The sequence below is a fragment of the Antechinus flavipes genome, chromosome 4 (assembly GCF_016432865.1).
Source record: "Antechinus flavipes isolate AdamAnt ecotype Samford, QLD, Australia chromosome 4, AdamAnt_v2, whole genome shotgun sequence".
In the NCBI taxonomy this organism is placed as follows: Eukaryota; Metazoa; Chordata; class Mammalia; order Dasyuromorphia; family Dasyuridae; genus Antechinus; species Antechinus flavipes.
In genome coordinates, this window is record NC_067401.1 from 33,001,341 (window position 1) to 33,019,645 (window position 18,305).

The 18,305-nt window shown below is 38.0% G+C and overlaps 1 protein-coding gene across 4 annotated transcripts in view; it reads left to right on the plus strand.

Moving 5' to 3' along the window:
• Positions 1–18,305, plus strand: part of RHOT1 (ras homolog family member T1) — a 70,121-nt gene that overhangs the window by 17,586 nt on the left and 34,230 nt on the right. For 3 of the 4 annotated variants that reach the window (XM_051992383.1, XM_051992384.1, XM_051992386.1), the window contains exons 2-6: positions 5,519–5,577; positions 8,012–8,093; positions 10,124–10,167; positions 10,517–10,570; positions 11,400–11,452. In XM_051992383.1, the coding sequence (XP_051848343.1) occupies positions 5,519–5,577; positions 8,012–8,093; positions 10,124–10,167; positions 10,517–10,570; positions 11,400–11,452 (292 nt within the window). The remainder of the gene's footprint in view (positions 1–5,518; positions 5,578–8,011; positions 8,094–10,123; positions 10,168–10,516; positions 10,571–11,399; positions 11,453–18,305) is intronic. The other variant, XM_051992385.1, reaches the window with a different exon arrangement.

Consider the following 18,305-nt stretch of genomic DNA (forward strand, 5'->3'; position numbering starts at 1 on the left):
AATTTTTGTTTCAAAGCTGTTTAACCATTTTCCATTTGCTTTGTTTCTAGTTCTTTGCTTCCTCAAAAAGGGTCCCAGTGACTCTTAAGAGTATTTACTGACCATATAGATATCTGTCTCTAAAAAGGGAGTTTCCCCAATAGTCAACAGACTTTAAGAATCTTCTCTGAATGGTGCTGTGTTGGGCATGCAATGGCAAAAAGTAAGCAGCCTTTGTCTTCAAAGAGCTTGCATTCTACTGGGTTGAATGGGGGGGAGGGGGACGGGGAGGGGAGAAATACTGCTCATGGTAAGACAGGAAACTGAGCATGTTCACTACTGCATTCCTCAGCTTCTGATTCTCCTGTATAAAGTCCCCTCATAAGGAATTTCATCTTTAGTTATAGTGATCATATGCTCGGAAAACTAAATGGTACACATTTTCTTTTTTCTTTTTTTTTTTTTTTTTAATTTTTTATTTAATAATTACATTATATTGACACTCGTTTCTGTTCCGATTTTTTTCCCCCTCCCTCCCTCCACCCCCTCCCCTAGATGGCAAGTAGTCCTTTATATGTTGGATATGTTGCAGTATATCCTAGATACAATATATGTTTGCAGAACCGAATAGTTCTCTTGTTGCGTAGGGAGAATTGGATTCAGAAGGCATAAATAATCCGGGAAGAAAAACAAAAATGCAGATAGTTTACATTCGTTTCCCAGTGTTCTTTCTTTGGGTGTAGCTGCTTTTGTCCGTCATTTATCAATTGAAACTCAGGTCTCTTTGTCAAAGAAATCCACTTCCATCAAAATATGTCCTCATACAATATTGTTGTCGAAGTGTATAATGATCTCCTGGTTCTGCTCATTTCACTTAGCATCAGTTCATGTAAGTCTCGCCAGTCCTCTCTGTATTCATCCTGCTGGTCATTTCTTACAGAACAATAATATTCCATAACATTCATATACCACAATTTACCCAGCCATTCTCCAATTGATGGGCATCCATTCATTTTCCAGTTTCTAGCCACTACAAACAGGGCTGCTACAAACATTTTGGCACATACAGGTCCCTTTCCCTTCTTTAGTATTTCTTTGGGATATAAGCCCAATAGAAACACTGCTGGATCAAAGGGTATGCACAATTTGATAATTTTTTGGGCATAATTCCAGATTGCTCTCCAGAATGGTTGGATTCGTTCACAACTCCACCAACAATGCATTAGTGTCCCAGTTTTCCCGCATCCCCTCCAACATTCATCATTATTTTTTCCTGTCATCTTAGCCAATCTGACAGGTGTGTAGTGGTATCTCAGAGTTGTCTTAATTTGCATTTCTCTGATCAATAATGATTTGGAACACTGTTTCATATGAGTGGTAATAGTTTCAATCTCATCCTCTGAAAATTGTCTGTTCATATCCTTTGACCATTTATCAATTGGAGAATGGCTTGATTTCTTATAAATTTGAGTCAGTTCTCTATATATTTTGGAAATGAGGCCTTTATCAGAACCTTTAACTGTGAAAATGTTTTCCCAGTTTGTTGCTTCCCTTCTAATCTTGTTTGCATTAGTTTTATTTGTACAAAAGCTTTTTAATTTGATGTAATCGAAATTTTCTATTCTGTGATCAGTAATGGTCTCTAGTTCATCTTTGGTCACAAATTTCTTTCTCCTCCACAAGTCTGAGAGATAAACTATTCTATGTTCCTCTAATTTATTTATAGTCTCTTTCTTTATGCCTAGGTCATAGACCCATTTTGATCTTATCTTGGTATATGGTGTTAAGTGTGGGTCCATGCCTAATTTCTGCCATACTAATTTCCAATTATCCCAGCAGTTTTTATCAAATAATGAATTCTTTTCCCAGAAGTTAGGGGCTTTGGGTTTGTCAAACACTAGATTGCTATAATTGACTATTCTGTCTTGTGAGCCTAGCCTTTTCCACTGATCCACTAATCTATTTCTTAGCCAATAAATGGTACACATTTTCAAATGCGATTCTGACTTGTAGGAGATTTTCTTTCTAATTTCCAGCATAAAGTTTTAAAAATTATTGAGAATCTTTTTTTCATATTTAGTTCTCTTCTTTGGTAAAGTTTTTCCTGATTATTCTAGTTAGAAGTGATTGTTTAAAATGTTTGTGGCAGCCCTGTTTGTAGTGGCTAGAAGCTGGAAAATGAATGGATGCCCATCAATTGGAGAATGGTTGAGTAAATTGTGGTATATGAACGTTATGGAATATTATTGTTCTGTAAGGAATGACCAGCGGGATGAATACAGAGAGGACTGGCGAGACTTACATGAACTGATGCTGAGTGAAATGAGCAGAACCAGGAGATCATTATATACCTCAACAGCGGTACTGTTTGAGGATGTATTCTGATGGAAGTGGATCTCTTCGATAAAGAGAGCTAATTCAGTTTCAGTTGATCAAGGATGGACAGAAGCAGCTACACCCAAAGAAAGAACACTGGGAAATGAATATAAACTGCTTGCATTTTTGTTTTTCTTCCGGGTTATTTATACCTTCTGAATTCAATTCTCCCTGTGCAACAAGAAAACTGTTCGGTTCTGCACACATATATTGTATCTAGGATATATTGTAACTTATTCAACATGTAAAGGACTGCTTGCCATCTGGGGGAGGGGGTGGAGGGAGGGAGGGGAAAAATCGGAACAGAAGTGAGTGCAAGGGATAATGCTGTAAAAAATTACCCTGGCATGGGTTCTATCAATAAAAAGTTATTAAAAAAATAGAAATGATTGTTTATTCATCAGATAACATTTGCTTATACATTCATCATGTTTGCACTATTTTGGTTTTTTGTAAATGAGACTTACTCATTTACACTGCCTGGTACCTGTATACCCAGGCACATAAATGCTTATGCTGATTGTCTAGCTCTGTAAAATGTAAAGGAACCACCACAACGAGGTAATGTCATGAAGGTGAATAGGGTGCTACCTGTAGAGTTGAATTCAAACACAGTAGCCGTGTTGTGATGATTGCTTTGTGTAACTTCCCTGAACTTCAGTTATTCTGTAAAATGGAGTTGAACCAGAGAAATGAGAAGGTTTCTCAGGTCTCTTTCAGATCTAAGACCCTTTATCTTATCACTTTCTTATTTATTTTAGAGTTTAACATAATGCTCCACAAACTTAGGCACTTAATAAATGTTGAATTAAATTGAGCTAATAACTCGTCCCCTGTTTCCTAGTTTTGAAAAATACCTAGTCACTCTTAATTGCTTAATAGGCCTTAATAGTGTATTATAGATACATGTATTCAGCAAGTATTCAGTGCATTCTCTGTTTAAAGGACTGGCATAAAAATAGGTGGATGTGATTTAGACCCTCTTTTTAAGAAGCTTTATAGTCAGGGAAGAAAAAAATGGGCATGCAAATAACTAGGATACAAAAGATCTTCAAGAGAAGTGCAGAGGAGAAGTCTGGACAAAGAGCAGTGAGAGATTTCAGAAGTGAAAGATATCACTTTTATCTGGAGGTTGGATGGAAATGGGGTTAGGAAGACATTATGGAGAGAGTGGCATCTTTGTTGGCCCTTGAAGGAAGGGAGGGACCTCCACAGATAGAAATTGGAGAGGAACCCATAGTGAACAGGATAATAGAGGCAACAGAGAAATAATGAAGTTGCAGAATAATCCAGTTTGGTTAGAGTGCAGAATGTGAGAATAGATGCCAGTTAAGGCTGGCTAATTGTACTAGAGTGAGAGTAGAAGGCCTTAAATATCAGGATCAAGAGATGATATTTTATTTGGAAGGCAGTAGGGAGTCACATGTAGAAAAGAGAAGTGATATAATCTGCTGAGCTGTATTTTAGATGATTTAGAGAGCTTTTCTTTTCCTAGAAGTAGTAAGATTGAGTAGGAAGCTATTAAAATAGTTTAAATGAGAAGAGGTAAAGGCCTACTTTACTGCTGTGACTGAGAATGGATAATAAAGTACTAGGTCTGGAGTTACTAAAAGTTACAACATTTTAATATCAGAATATTATCAGCTGAAACTGGAAGGCCATTAAATTTTGTAAAAAAAAAAAAAAACTAATCAATTTATTTCATCTTTCTGGGCCTCAGTTTCCTTATCTGTAAAATAGAGGATTTAGATTAGATAAATACCTTCTGACTTATTTTCCAGCCCAAGTTCTTTGATGCTGTGGATTTAGGAACAAGGAATCATCAAAAACAGCTGTGAAGTTATTAGGCTGGATAACTGAGAGGAGGACAGATTTTTGGGAAGAAGCAGTGGAGTTTAGTGTTAGATATTCCAGAGGTATATTCTTGTAGAAGTATACAGCAGGCAGTGAGAGATAATGGGACTGAACTCTGATAGAGGTTGTGGGCAGAAATGAAACTATTTAACATCTGAAAACATAAGACAATAAAATCATGGAAAGAGATTATAGAGTGAAAAAAGAATAGGGCTAAGGACAGAAACTTGGGGGATACAGTGGAGCAAGAAGGAAGAAGAGGGGCCAATGAAAGGGACAATGCTGAGGATGCTAGGGTGTAGAGGTCAAGGGAAGGAGAGTCTCATGAAGTAGAGACTAAGTACTGTCCTGTACTGAAAAAAGGTTTAAGGTAGGTTGTAATGGGCTGAAGCTCTTGAAGCTCTAGTTGCACTGAGGTCCCTCTTAGCACTTGAGGCTAATTAGCAATTGGACAATACTCTGTTAACATATGCTTGGAGAAAGAATGGCCCTGCCCACTCTCTGTGCAAGTTTGATGTGTTGTATAGGAGATTGCTTAGATGATTTAGTGGGTGGAGTGAGAGAGGCAGAGGCCCTGCTGGCCGGATTCATGTCGTGATTGCTCTCACTTCGTATGGCCATTCCCCTGCACCTCCGCAAAGAATAAAGATCAAGCATTTTCCTTTATTCTGACTCCGGTTGATTTTAATATACTCTGGGTGCTAAACGTGGTCATCACAGTAGATGATGCCATTGAATTCCAGGTTAAGCAGTGTAGGCAGTGAGTATACATCCTTTTCTAGAAGTGAGCAGTAAGTGAAGCAGGGATGCTAATTACAGGATAATAAAATCAAGGGGGAGGTGTTTTTTGTTTAGTTCTTCAAGGAAAGGGGAGGACTTGAGTAGATTGAAGAATAGGAATCATTAGAAAGGAGCAATGAAGAAACTTGTGCTAGTAGATGAAATATTTAATGGAGCAAAATAGTGGAGAAAACACTATGAAATCATAAAATCAGTCAGTCATGTTCTAATGTAACATAGAAGCCCCTAGATGCTAGACAGGGTCCAGAAAAGCCTCTTAGTCAAGATAAGGTAGGAAGGGAGGTGAAACCAGAGCAAATGTAGACTGAAAGTATAGAGAAAAATTATAGAACCATAGATCATGAACTAGGTAAAGAACAGACATGAAGGGAAGAAGAGAAGTGTGATAGAGAAATTTCCAGAATCTTGGAATTCTACAGAATTAATGCTCTTAAAGTGTAATTGCTTCATTTTATTACATGTAGCCCTTAAAATGTTCTATTCACATAAGGATTCTTTCTTTTCACAGCCAGAGTTGGGAAGACATCGCTGATCATGTCTCTGGTTAGTGAAGAATTCCCAGAAGAGGTAAAGCATCCTGATTTTTCTTTTAAGATCTTATTTCTACTGAGATTAAATTTTGCTCAGACTTTGTTCAGGTTGAGGTAAAATGAAATATATATTGATTTTTTTTTTACTTTAGTTTTACTTCATTTTGAGCAGTATGATATATTTTTTTAAGAGTGGCGTTAACTCATAGATAGTGATCTTTAAAATGTTGTAACTTTCAGTAAGCCCTTGTTTCTGGGTATAAGATTTTGAGTAGGACAATTTAACATCTTATAAGCCTCAGTTTTTCTTTTTGTCAAATGAGAATATTAATACCTGTTTTGCTTATATCACCAGGTTATGGTAAAAATCAGGTGAAATAATGTCTGTTAGAAAATTTTAAGTATGAAAACAGATGTAGGAGGTAGTGATATTGATGATTTGTATTTATTTTTCCTAAAAAGTCTGTGATTTAATCATTGTAGATGCTGTTCATTGACACAGATCTCAACTTCTCCACATCTTAATAGAAAGCTTTCATGAATTGTTATGGCCAAAAAATCCATTTGATAAACAGCTGTTTGATGGTGTGCCTCACTTAACTGGGTATTGGTCCTTCCTTCATAGACACACAGTACAACCCATTGCTAGACGCAAATGTTTTTGGTGTAGCCTTTGAAAATCCAGTACTGCCTCCACACCATGAGCAGAGAGCTATATAGTGTGTAGTTGTTTAAATTTAGTTTCTGGTCTCTAGTACCTCCTACCAAAGTCTTGTATGACTCAGGGAAATGGAAGGAGCTGGGTAGAAGTATGACTCTGCAGTGTTATTGTGGTTCTTTACTAAGCCACTTAGAATCCATGACACATTTCAGCCTCAGCCTCTGTTACACCTGCTGTTACATGTACTTTTTTGAATCAGGATATAACATGAAGCATCTTCATTAGTAAGTTGAGCAGGGAACTTTATTTTAAAATTTGAGTTTTATTTTGTTGCTTTTTATAATACAAAAAGTCATATGAGGTGTGACTGTTGAGTCATGAGCTGCATTTTCATGTTTCAGCCGCAGTCCCATTGTTTAATGATATATCTAATGTGTGAATGCCTTTTTTAAAAATTGCAATTTTTCCTCCAGTTACATATAAAAACAATTTTTATCGTTTGTTTTTAAAACTTTGAGTTCCAAATCTCTTGCTTCATCCCTTCCCACCTACTCTCATTGAGAAGACAAGCAATTTGATATAGATTATACATGTGTAGTCATGCAAAACATTTCCATAATGGTCATGTTGTAGAGAAAATCATAGAACAAAGGAAAAAAAATCTCTCCTGAAAAGTTTTTTTAGAGTGCTTCAATCTGTGTTCAGACAATATTTTTCATCGTTAAGTCCTTCAAAGTTGTCTTGGATCACTGTATTGCTGAGAATAGCTAGATCATTCACAGCTGATCATCTTATGGTATTGCTGTTACTTTATACACAGTACTTGTCACTTTGCATTAGGTTACAAAGTTTTTCCAGGTTTTTCTGAAAGCATCTTGTTCTTCATTTCTTATAGCACAGTAGTATCGCATGCCATAGTTTATTCAGTCATTCCCCACTTGAGGAGCCTCTCCTCAATTTCCAGTTCTTTGCCTCCAGAACAGGCTTGCTATAAATATATTTTTCTATATAGGTCCTTTTCCTTTTCCTTTTTTCTTTTTAAATTTTTTGTTTTCTTTTAGGATACAGACTCAGTATGGTATTGCTAGCTTACAGGGTTGGCAGGTTTTATGGCCCTTTGTGCATAGTTAGGTGACTGTCCTTTGAGGTGATTTAACCTAGCAAGACTGTATTCACATTTAGAATTTTAGTAATTGAAAGTAATATATGGGAACACTTATTAGTTGTAAGTAAAAAACCCCAAAGATTTACATATTTTTAAGTTAAATTGATGAATTTAATTGTGAGAACATAAACAAACTGAGTCTTTGAGCAGATAATGTGGCTTGAGTGTGTATAGGCCTACCCAGAGCTCGTTTTGGGGATTCCTTATATTAGCATGACCCTTTGTGTGTGTAATAAAATAAAGAGCTTCACAGTTCTCATATTAATCCATATTTATAAGTGGAATCCTAAGAAGTGTTATTACATATACATATCATAAATGGAAATGTAGTCTTTATAAAAAATGCACATTTTGCTAAGTGCATCTTCTATCCATTTGAATCTCTAGAGAAGCTTAGAAATAAGCAGTGACCCTGGCTAAATTTCCCTTTCCCAGCTTGTTTTCTCAAGTGTAAAGTAGAGGATTGGCATTGATGGCTCCAGGGTCCCTTCCAGCTCTGTGATTCAGTGACTCTTTGAAAACGCACCTGTGATGTTGCCTATTGGATACCTGTAAAAAAGGCAAACAGATCCCAGCATTAATAAACAAGTTTTGATTGTTTTTCTCTGAAGTATTTTCCTTTTCAATGTTTGTCTGCAAACTAAGGTTCCTCCACGGGCAGAAGAAATAACCATTCCAGCTGATGTTACACCTGAGAGAGTTCCAACACACATAGTCGATTACTCAGGTAATGAATCTGCCATCAGAAAGACTGGTTTTCTTCTGTACACTAACACTAACTGAGCAACTAATGGCGGGGGGAGGGGCTGTCAAAGGCTCTGGGCAAGGTCCCTGCCTTCTAGAAACAGATGATCCTCTAACCTAAACTATTGATCAGCTTGAAGGACAATAAATAAGGGCCACGTTGAAGTTCAGATTAAGACTTTGCCTGTGTTGATTTAGTCCCAATAAATGAAGTCCCAAGTTTGTCCTACTTTGTGGTACTATATATGATGAATGCCAGGTTGAGCCTTGGTTCGGAATTCGTTACTTTGTCAATCTGCTTCCCAATGGACATTATGGTATTTGGACCAACTTAAAATCATATTTGCATTTTTATCTGAAATTTTGTGTATGTCACTGCTCTCTTTTAGTCACTTTGACACTTGCCTTTGGGCTGCTTCTCATGTTTAAGAACTACTTCTGTGCCTGTATTAGGACAGTAACATTCTTAAAATCACTTACATTCATTTATCAAAACTCTTATTAATGTTTTTATTTTATGTCTCTGGGATTCATATTTCTCCCTTGCCTCCCCTCCACCCCCACCTCCCATTTGAGGAGTGCTAAGGATTGAGTGGATTGATAGTAGAGGAAACAATTTCTTAATGTCGAGCTTAGGACTTTGAATCAATTAGTCTGTAACATGCTCAGAGAGGAGGTTGATGCGATGGATTTTTTTGTGCAAACAGTTTTACAGCCAATATGCTGAAGATAAAGTTAATGAAAACTTATTTGGATTGCTTTATGTTTATGGGGAATGAAAACTGGATTTGGAAATTTGGGTTTTAATTTTGTGTCTGTTTACTCTCTGTATAACCTTGGACAAATTAATCTATTTGGGTCTGGGTTTCTTTCTCTTTAATATAAGGAGTTTGGACAGGATATGTTCAAAGATACATTCAAAGGACCATTCTCACTCTAAAATCTCTTATATTAATGTGTGGAATTCTAGAATTATATTTGTTCCCTCTCTAGTTTTCTGGAGAGGACATAAAATGAAGGGACAGGACTGTAGTCTTTAGGGTCTCTTGTCTTTGTCTATGCACTAGTTGAAAGCTTCTATGATTAACTTGGTGTGTAAAAATTAAGATGCAGCATAGTGTATTGAATAAAAGGCTACCCTGGGGAGTTGAGAAGCTCTGGATTCAAGAGCTGCCACCTTTGTGACCACAGCCAAGTAATTTATTCTCTATGTGTCTCAGGAACCTCCCAAAGACTAAATTATTGATGAATGGCCAATCTGCCATTGGAGGTTCTAAATCAGTGGAGAGATGTTTTAAGTCAGTTTCTTACATTGATGAAATCAGAAGTCCAAACTAGGAGAGAAAAAAGCCCTGAGGATAGGGCTGAGAAAAATATTAAAAATATAGAGGAACCCTTTTGTAGTACTGATGTTAAGCAAAAGAAACACTTTTGAGCAATGGCTTTTTCTTAAGTCTTTTTATTGTTAAGTGGGACAATGGTTTCTCATATCCAGGTGTGAAGAATGTGGGTCTACTTATTTACCACTCTTTCCAGGCTTCATCTGTCCATACTCCTTTGGGATGGACTTCAAAGATCACTGAACAAATGAGTTTGGATACCAGTTCTGACCCCAGAGAGGACATAAGAAGGGGGCATCTTATTGCCTAGAATCTTTGTGTCACTACGAGGCTCCATTCTTTCTTCTGATTGCCCAGATTGTTCCTTGTACCCTAGATAGTTTGTTTATTTAGAACTATAATATCTGGTTACTCCTTCCTACTTTTGTTGCTTTGCTTGAACTTGACATGTTGCCCCCTCTACTTAATAATATTTGCTAATCCATCCGTATGAGCGAATTCACTGCCCTGGCTTCCCCTGGCCTTCTCTGTCCTATTGTTCATTTCCTAGTCTGATATCATGTATTGATGAACTGGAATCATGTTTTGGTATGCTCGATAGTGCTAATTAAAAAGAACAAAACATTCACCATTCATTTTTTCCCATGGAAGTTAACATCTCTGTCACTTGTAGAAGCAGAACAGAGTGATGAACAGCTTCATCATGAGATCTCCCAGGTAAGTCAGGGGGTGCAGTGAGATATATGCTGGGATTTGTGTGTGATTGTGGGTTGGGTCAGTCCTGTCTTTCCTTACTTTGCTCTTCTGTTCCCAATCTTTCTCTCCTAGTTGTTCATTGTGATAGCTGACTTTAATATGTGATAATGATAAATCTGTATTTGACTGAGCCTTTAAGCACTTCATCATCCCCTCATAGCAGTATGAACCTAGGTTTCTTCCACATTTCAAAGCTGGGTTTTTTAGTCTTCACTCTGTTAGTCTCATTGCATTAAGGTATAGAGCCATTGCTATTTACATTTTTGTTTTAATTTAAAAGAGATTATTAATGTGTTCATTTTTCTCCTAGGCAAATGTTATCTGCATAGTCTATGCTGTTAACAACAAGCATTCTATTGATAAGGTATGTGTATAAGTGTTTGGTGAACACTGGGCTATGACCTGGATTTGATTAAATAGTACTTTCACCCGTAAACCCTAAATTAGGGTGTTAGAAGCCTCCTTGATGGAATTTCTCCTTTCTATTCCATGGTTTCTTTTACTAAAAGAAAGAAAAGCTGAGCGACACTGTAGGCAGTGTTATCCTTGGCAGTGTACTGTATTGTTTAATAGGTTTCTAGACAGGAGCCACATTTTCAGGATTTAGCTTCCATAGAGCCACTTGATTATTTCAGTGTTTCTGCCACCTTGTAACCTGGCCAGTGTCCATTTTGTTGCTCGTTGCTTCCCTGAGAGCTCAGGTGTGTAGGCTGCCAGCTGTCCTGCTAGGGACCCTCTAACTTGGGGACTTTAGGTGTCACAGTGAGAAAACGTCTTGGACTTGGAATCAAGAAAGTCTGAGTTTGAATCCTGTTTCAGATACTCATAAGCTATGTGATTCTGATAAAGTTACTTAACCTCATTTTGTCTCATTTTTCTCTTCTGTAAAATGGGATTAATTAAAAACATCCACATCATGAGATTATTGTGACAATATTAATTGAAATGATAGATGTTGAAGTCATACATTAAAATTAGCTATTATTATTGTTCCTCATTTATACCCTTATTGAACTGGCATTTATGAAGCAGCAGATATGCTTCCCTGTTTCTCTAGTCAGGTGCTTATACCATCAAGGAGATAATATTTGGGAAGTGCCTTGCCAACCTTAGAGCCTGATAGCTAGATGAAAGGTCATTATAATTTTCCCCATTGCATTTCACCATCCTGAATAATTTAAACTTTTTTTTAGGTAACGAGCCGATGGATTCCTCTCATCAATGAACGGACAGACAAAGACAGCAGGTAATTATTGAAAGGAAAGCAGGAAGTAGCGAGTGATTGCTAGAGTGATTAGAACCTCCTTTGCAAAAGTCTGGGATAGAATCATTAAGGTACCCAGCCTGGGGCCTCTGTACACATCTCAGCCACAAGCCCTTCTGGCTGGCTTCTGGTCAATATGGACACAGTGTTCTCAGCATGAATGTCATGATCTTTTCTGCTTGTGGCTGTGTGTGTCTGTGCTTTGAACAAGGGGCATTCTGCTGCATGGTCACCAAATGTTCCTGAATGAAGGCTTCTGGTTATGTTACATTTTTTATGGAAATCAGCTTGTCTTTATCATAGGGGTACAGGGTAATGGAATACTAAGACTTGTACCCAGCTTTTTGCCCAGGCAGGATACTAATTGTGCATTCATAGAGACAAAAGAGCTTGTAAGTGGTGAGGGCCTTCCTTGGCATTAGGGAGACCCAAGTATAAGTCCTCTCTCTGGTATGACAAGTCCCTTAACCTCTCTATGAATGTCCTGGGCAGCTACATTAATTGGCAGTAGTTTCCATATCAGTAGTTCACCACCCTAGGTGAAAATATCTTGAGTTTTAACTTAAAATTGACTCGGGATAACTTCATAGTAGGGCTATTTTGGTGAGCTAAAATAGTATTTTCTGAGCCTCTTAAGTCTTTTCAAGGATTAATGCTCATGTAAATCAGTAAGCAATAATTTGTGGAGCCTCTTTCACATACTTATTGTGTAGTAGGTGCCCATTATATATTTAATTTGGGGGTTGGTTTTTAGGGCTATAAAAATTAGAAGTATAGTTCTACAAGGAGCTCATACTATAATTGGAAGGGCAAAGCATCTGAACTTGAAACAAGGAACTATCATTTGTCTTATTTCCACTAACTGAGTATATCCCAAGCTCTGTATTCTTTTTTGATGATTTCTTGGTGAACATAGATTCAAATACTCTTTCTGTGCTAATGACTTTTAAGATTCTATATATCTAACCTTCATTTCTCTTCTGAAGTACATTTCTTCATCATTAATACCAGTTGGATGTTTCCATAAACATATCAAACTCAGCATTCCCAAAAGAGAACTCTTTATTTTTTTCCCAAACCCACCCTCTTCTGAGCTTCCCCTGTAATTGTTGAGAGAATCCCCTTTTTTCCAATCACCCATCATCAGCATCATCTTTGGCATCCCATATATCCAGATAGTTACCAAATATTCCTATTCCTATTCCACAACATTTTTTTGTATCTACACAGCTTCTCTACTCACACAGCCCCCTCCCTAATTCAGATCCTTATCACCTTTCATGTAGAGCCTCGTAATAAACTCCTATATTGACATCCTGTTTCAAGTCTCTCTCTGCTCCAAAGCATTCTCCACGGAGCTACCCCAGTGATTTTCTTAAAGTTCAGATCTAATCCTATCAAATCCCTTTCTGCCTTCCACTTCTGTGGCTTCCTATTGTCTCTTAGAGTCAAATACAAACTGCTTGGACTTTAAATCTCTGCACAGTCTGACCCCTCCCATCATTTACAAATTTGTATATTATTCTCCTCTTTGCACTCCGTGGTCCAGCCATAATGGCTTACTAACTGTTCTTTGAATAAGAGGCTTCATCTCTCTTTTATATAAATAGTACCTTAATGTGAATTGTTTCCAATCTCCCTATCTTGTTGTATAGTCCTTCCTAAAATCACCTTGTAATCATCTTAAATATATGTATATGTGTATTTGTATTTGTGTATGTATACACATACACATATACATGTATTGTCATCCCTATTAGAATGGGAACTCCTTGAGAACAGAGCATGTGCCACTTTTTTCTTTGTATACATAATACTTAACAGTGTTTGGCATGTAGTATTCTTTGTGTTCCTGCTGGGCAGTCTGGACCCCTATGAACCACTTCTCAAAATATATACAAAAAATAAAGTATATAAGATTATAAAAAAATCTGATTATATTAAAATACAGTTATCAAAATATTTTTCTTGTTCAAATTCAACTCCTCCCTCCTCAAAAAATGTATTCATAGATCATCTTGGAGGTGTTTGGATGCTAGATTAAGAATTGCTGGCTTACTACTTGCTTATTGATAGATTAAACTGAATAAGTGAATGAATGATTGAAAAAGCATGTATTGAGTACTTTTTATGCTCTAAGCACTGTGTTGGGCATACAAAGGCAAAAGTATCAACAATCCCTGTCCTTAAGGAGCTTACATTCTGAAAGAGGGAAATAGCTCCTATAAGATAGAGAGAAATCTCTCATTTTGGAACGTCACAAGTATGTTGAATGGAATCATCAAGACAATTTACAGTAAAGTAAAGTGGTGATGAGTATCGTGAGAGTTGGGAAAGGATGAAGGCACTTATGAGGACTTTCTAGTTATTATGGTACCTTTGTCTTTTCTCCAATTAGAAGCAGCATTAAAGTGCAGTGGGGACCTCCTTCCCTGTTCCCATCCTCAGCAAGCAACTCAGACAAAGCAGAGAAATGTCCTGTTCCTGGATGCAGAGGCTTCCCCCCTGACTTATTCCCTCACTTCCCAGGCTGGGTCCCTGCTGGACCAGCAGTTACTTGCTGCTTCTTCAGCTGTGATGACTTACTCAAAATTTGACCTTTGTTTCTTTAGACTTCCAGTTCCTACCTGATCTGTACTGCTTAGCTAGATAGACTTCTGATTCTGTCTTCTTCCAGTCAGCACTCTTATTTCTGCCTAGGTCTTGTTGTGAAGTATCCTGGAACCCTTCCTGTAGACCCCAACCAGGAGTCCATGAACCTGCCTAACTAGTGTGTATTTTTATGAGAATTTATCACTCTGACGGGTCAGATGTGTGTTCTGCTGCGTGCCAGTACTTGCTTCTGTGCTCGTGATCTCAGACTTGTTACATTGACTGTACTGTTATGGAAATGGTTTGGACAAGCTGCATTTAATTTAATTCCTTCTTGCTTTTCCCAAACTCAACTTCCTTGACCATCCAAAAAGTTAAATGGCTCTTATCTTAAACCTTTGTACAGGAGCTGCTTTGAATAGGATTCCTCCGGATTAAAGTGACCTTTGGGAGGGAGGCATCTCCTGCCCACCCAGGCTTAGGAAATACTAAGCTTTTGGGCAAGGGATTCAGCTTTGCCAGAAAAATGAACCTACCTAAACAGCTATATCGCTGAAGTTACAGGCCTTTCTTTATTATCTATTAACTGTATGTATCTTGACTCTGGGTGATGACTGGAGCAGAACTGTAAAGAGCAGTTCTTCTGAAGGCATTCCTATTCTGGATGCAGTGGGAGGATGAAGAGAGCTGCAGCAGAAGAGGGATCTTAGAAACAAAGTGAGAAAACAGTATACTAAGCCCTTTATTTTTCCTTTAGTCAGGTAGGTCATTGGAATCTTGTCTAGGCCTCCAATGTGTCTTGTTTTACTTACCTTCCTTTTGATGAAAGGGATTGGGAGGAGGGGGAAGAGGAAGGAAGAGAGAATGAATATATTTATACCTATATACTCTGATCATGATTTTTTTGTGGGGGTCTAAGGAAATCCTAGAGCCTTCCCCCTTGACACTGAAGAAAAAGGAAGTGCAGCTATTCTCACCTTCCCTCATTCCTTAATCACTAGATTTGCCAGTCCTCATATATAGAGCCTTTAGTTCAGCCCTCAACACCAGCCTTCTTGCCCAGGGGTTTTCTCATTTGACCATTTAAGTCACTTGACTGCCATGGAGAAAGAACTGATGTGAGCTTGGAACCTTAAAATGTTGTGGAAATGTCACTTCTTGTTAATATTATTATTAGGTATGTTGTTGAAGGTTTGAGGCATCTGTTAATAGTAATTATAGTCTTAAACTTACATTTATATAGCATTTAAGATCTATAAAGTACTTCTTTTGCTACAAATAACCTTGTGAAGTAAATGGTATCAGTATTATTATTCCCATTTTACAGTTAAAAAGCTGAGTTCAGAGAGATATAGTCATGCCGATAATACTAGAACCAGAATTTGTATCCAGGTCTTATGATTCCAAGTTCCTTGTTCTTTCCATTACACCATGCTGTGCCTCTTCTGTTAGGCACAGAATACCTATCGTGGACCAATTGAAACCTGGAATGCCTCTGTGCTGTGATACACTGCAAACCCTAGCTGGCCAGGTAGGCTCGTGTTTTTGCTTGATTTAACTTTGTGGTGATCTGCCAGTCAAGCATTCAAAATAACAAGGTGAACATTGTGTCTCAGATCAGGGAGGGATATTCCTAGGGACGTAGCACCCTTACCCTCCTTCTTTATTTTTTTGTTTTCCGTTTTGTACAAACCTTAAAACTGGGCCTATCTATTGCTGATGGATCTTCAGGGACAGAACAGGCCAATTTCTCACTTTTCCAGGGACTACCATTTACAGCAAAGAAAGGATATATATTTTCCTCCTCCCATCACAACTGGGAATTTGGGTTCATGGAAGATGCTGAAGATTTATGCAAGATCATTTGACCCTCCATCCTGTAGTATCCATTGACGTCCTGCCTGGCATAGAAATGTTTGTTGATAAGCAGTACCCTTAAAGGATGCTGTAACCATGGACAAATTCCCCAGAGGCTCTGGGAGAACCTATCTCTGAAATTCATGACTGATCCTCTCTACTGTGCGGGCAGCCCTAATCTGTTGGTGGTCAGTTTGTTAATCAGGATGGCCCCTTTTATTCCCACCCTGTACCACGGCCTCTGAGGTGCCACAGTGCCAGTGACATGAGGCATCTTTTTTTAGCAGATTTTGAGACATTTATGGACTAGGGCTTGCAGCTTGCCTCCTTTTTGAAGCGCTCTCTTGCTGGGTCGGTTAGGCTTTCCTGGGCCCTATTTAACTACTCGCTGTTATCTGTAAGTTGATGCCAAACTGAGCCAGGTGTCCAGGTAATTTCTCAGGAAGTGATGGTATCAGGAGTATATATTTAGAGGATGGAGGGATCTGGAAGGTTGAGTCTGGCTCCTTTTTATAGATGAAAAAACTAAGGCACAGAGAATAAGGAATTTAGGGATCTCATAGCTAGTAAGTGTTTGAACCCACGTTTTCCTGGTTTCAAGTCTAGCTTTCTGGTTTGATTGAGGACAATCCCCTCTATCCCAGCTGTGGTTTTTATCATCATTTGGGATGGATACCCATGCATAATAATCCTTGGTAGATTGAGAGGCCAACAAGTGGTCACCATGAAGCGGGATTATCCTTCAGGGAGAGGGCTGGACAAGGTTTGCCAACTATTTGAGCACCTTTGAACTGATTGCCTCTCTAAAATTTAACTTCCAGAGAAAGCCTTTTTCACTTAAAAAAAATTTCCCACTGTGCCTTCAATCTCAAAATTCCTTTGGTATTCTGTTTTCTTCTTCAAACTCTGCTTGAGCAAGTAGTTGGCTGAGTAGCCAGGCTGAGTCTTTAAGACTTCCTTGGCTAAGTCTGCAAGAACTTGTATCCTCTGCTATAATTCCTGCCTTACATTAGGGCTATCCCTTCAAGACAGCCAAGTTGTTGTTGTTTAGTCATGTATGACTTTTTGTTTCTCCATGGATCATAGCACACCAGGCCCTTCTATCCTCCACCATCTCCCAAAGTCTGTCCAGGTTTATATATGTTGATTCCATGACACCATCTTATCAATCTCATCCTTTGCTAACTCCTAGTCAAATACGTAGACATTTTTTACATTGGTGACTTCTTCTCTGTGTTCATCAGCATCCTTGTATCCTCTAGTGATTGCTTCTAAAGCACCCAAAAACAGTGAAAGCCTCTAGGGACCATTTTCCACAAGGAATATGGGCAAAGACGTGATCCTTGGAAATCTTATTTACCAGAGTCGGCCCTTTGGCAATCATAGATCTTCACGTGGTAGATCCTAGACTTCCCAAAACATTGACTTCCTTTAAAATATTACAGTTGCTTCCTGTATGTGTGAAAATCATGCCCTTTCATTGTAGCAGGATTAGTGGGGAGAAGAGAGAGCTTTTCTAGCAATAACTGCCTTCTATTGTCAGAATCCCTATTTGTGGTTTCCAGTTTTTTAGCTCTACATGCTTGCCTACTTCCCAAAGCTAGGGTGTGCTTCTGTGTCTCTTCCAGTGATGACATTATGTCAAATAGGATAGCAGTTCTACAAATCAGAACATATGGGGAATCTCCTCCATATCTTTTGCATAGAGATGAAAAAAGTCCAGCTTTTCAACATAGGTAAGCTAAGGCCTTAAAGAAAGGAAAGGCTATACATAATGACTTCAGTATGTAAATGGAAAGAACAACCACAAAACAGTCAAAAATCAATGTTGAGAAATTACAAAGAACAAATCTGACACCAAAAAAGACATCTATTTACTTTTCCTATTTTCCAGAGGGTGTGGAATATTAAATATTAGTATCAGATTTTTTTCAAGGTGTTAATCAGTTTTGTTGAATTTATTTCTCTATTTTCTTTTTTGTTGTAAGGGATGATTCTTTGGTTATGGGAAGGAGAAAACATACATGGGAAATTAGGTGGTATAACAAAAAATATATCAATTTAAAAAATCTATTTTGGTATAAAACCAAGGTTGCCCTTGTTAAGAGGTGAAGTGACATAAGGACGTTCTGGTAATATTGGATCCACTGGCCTTGCAGTAGAGGCTGAGTTTGCCCAATAGTTGTATACACTCTTTCTGGGTCTATGGGCTTGGGGCCAGAATGGCCAGCAGCTAATATGAAATAGGTGTTATAACCTTTGCTCTGATTTCAGACAGTAACCACCCCTGCTTCCTTGTACTTCTCTTACTTATGTTAGGACTCCTTATACCCTGGGTGCCACCTTTCTAGAATTATGGCACTTAAAAATTCTGTGATACCCACAA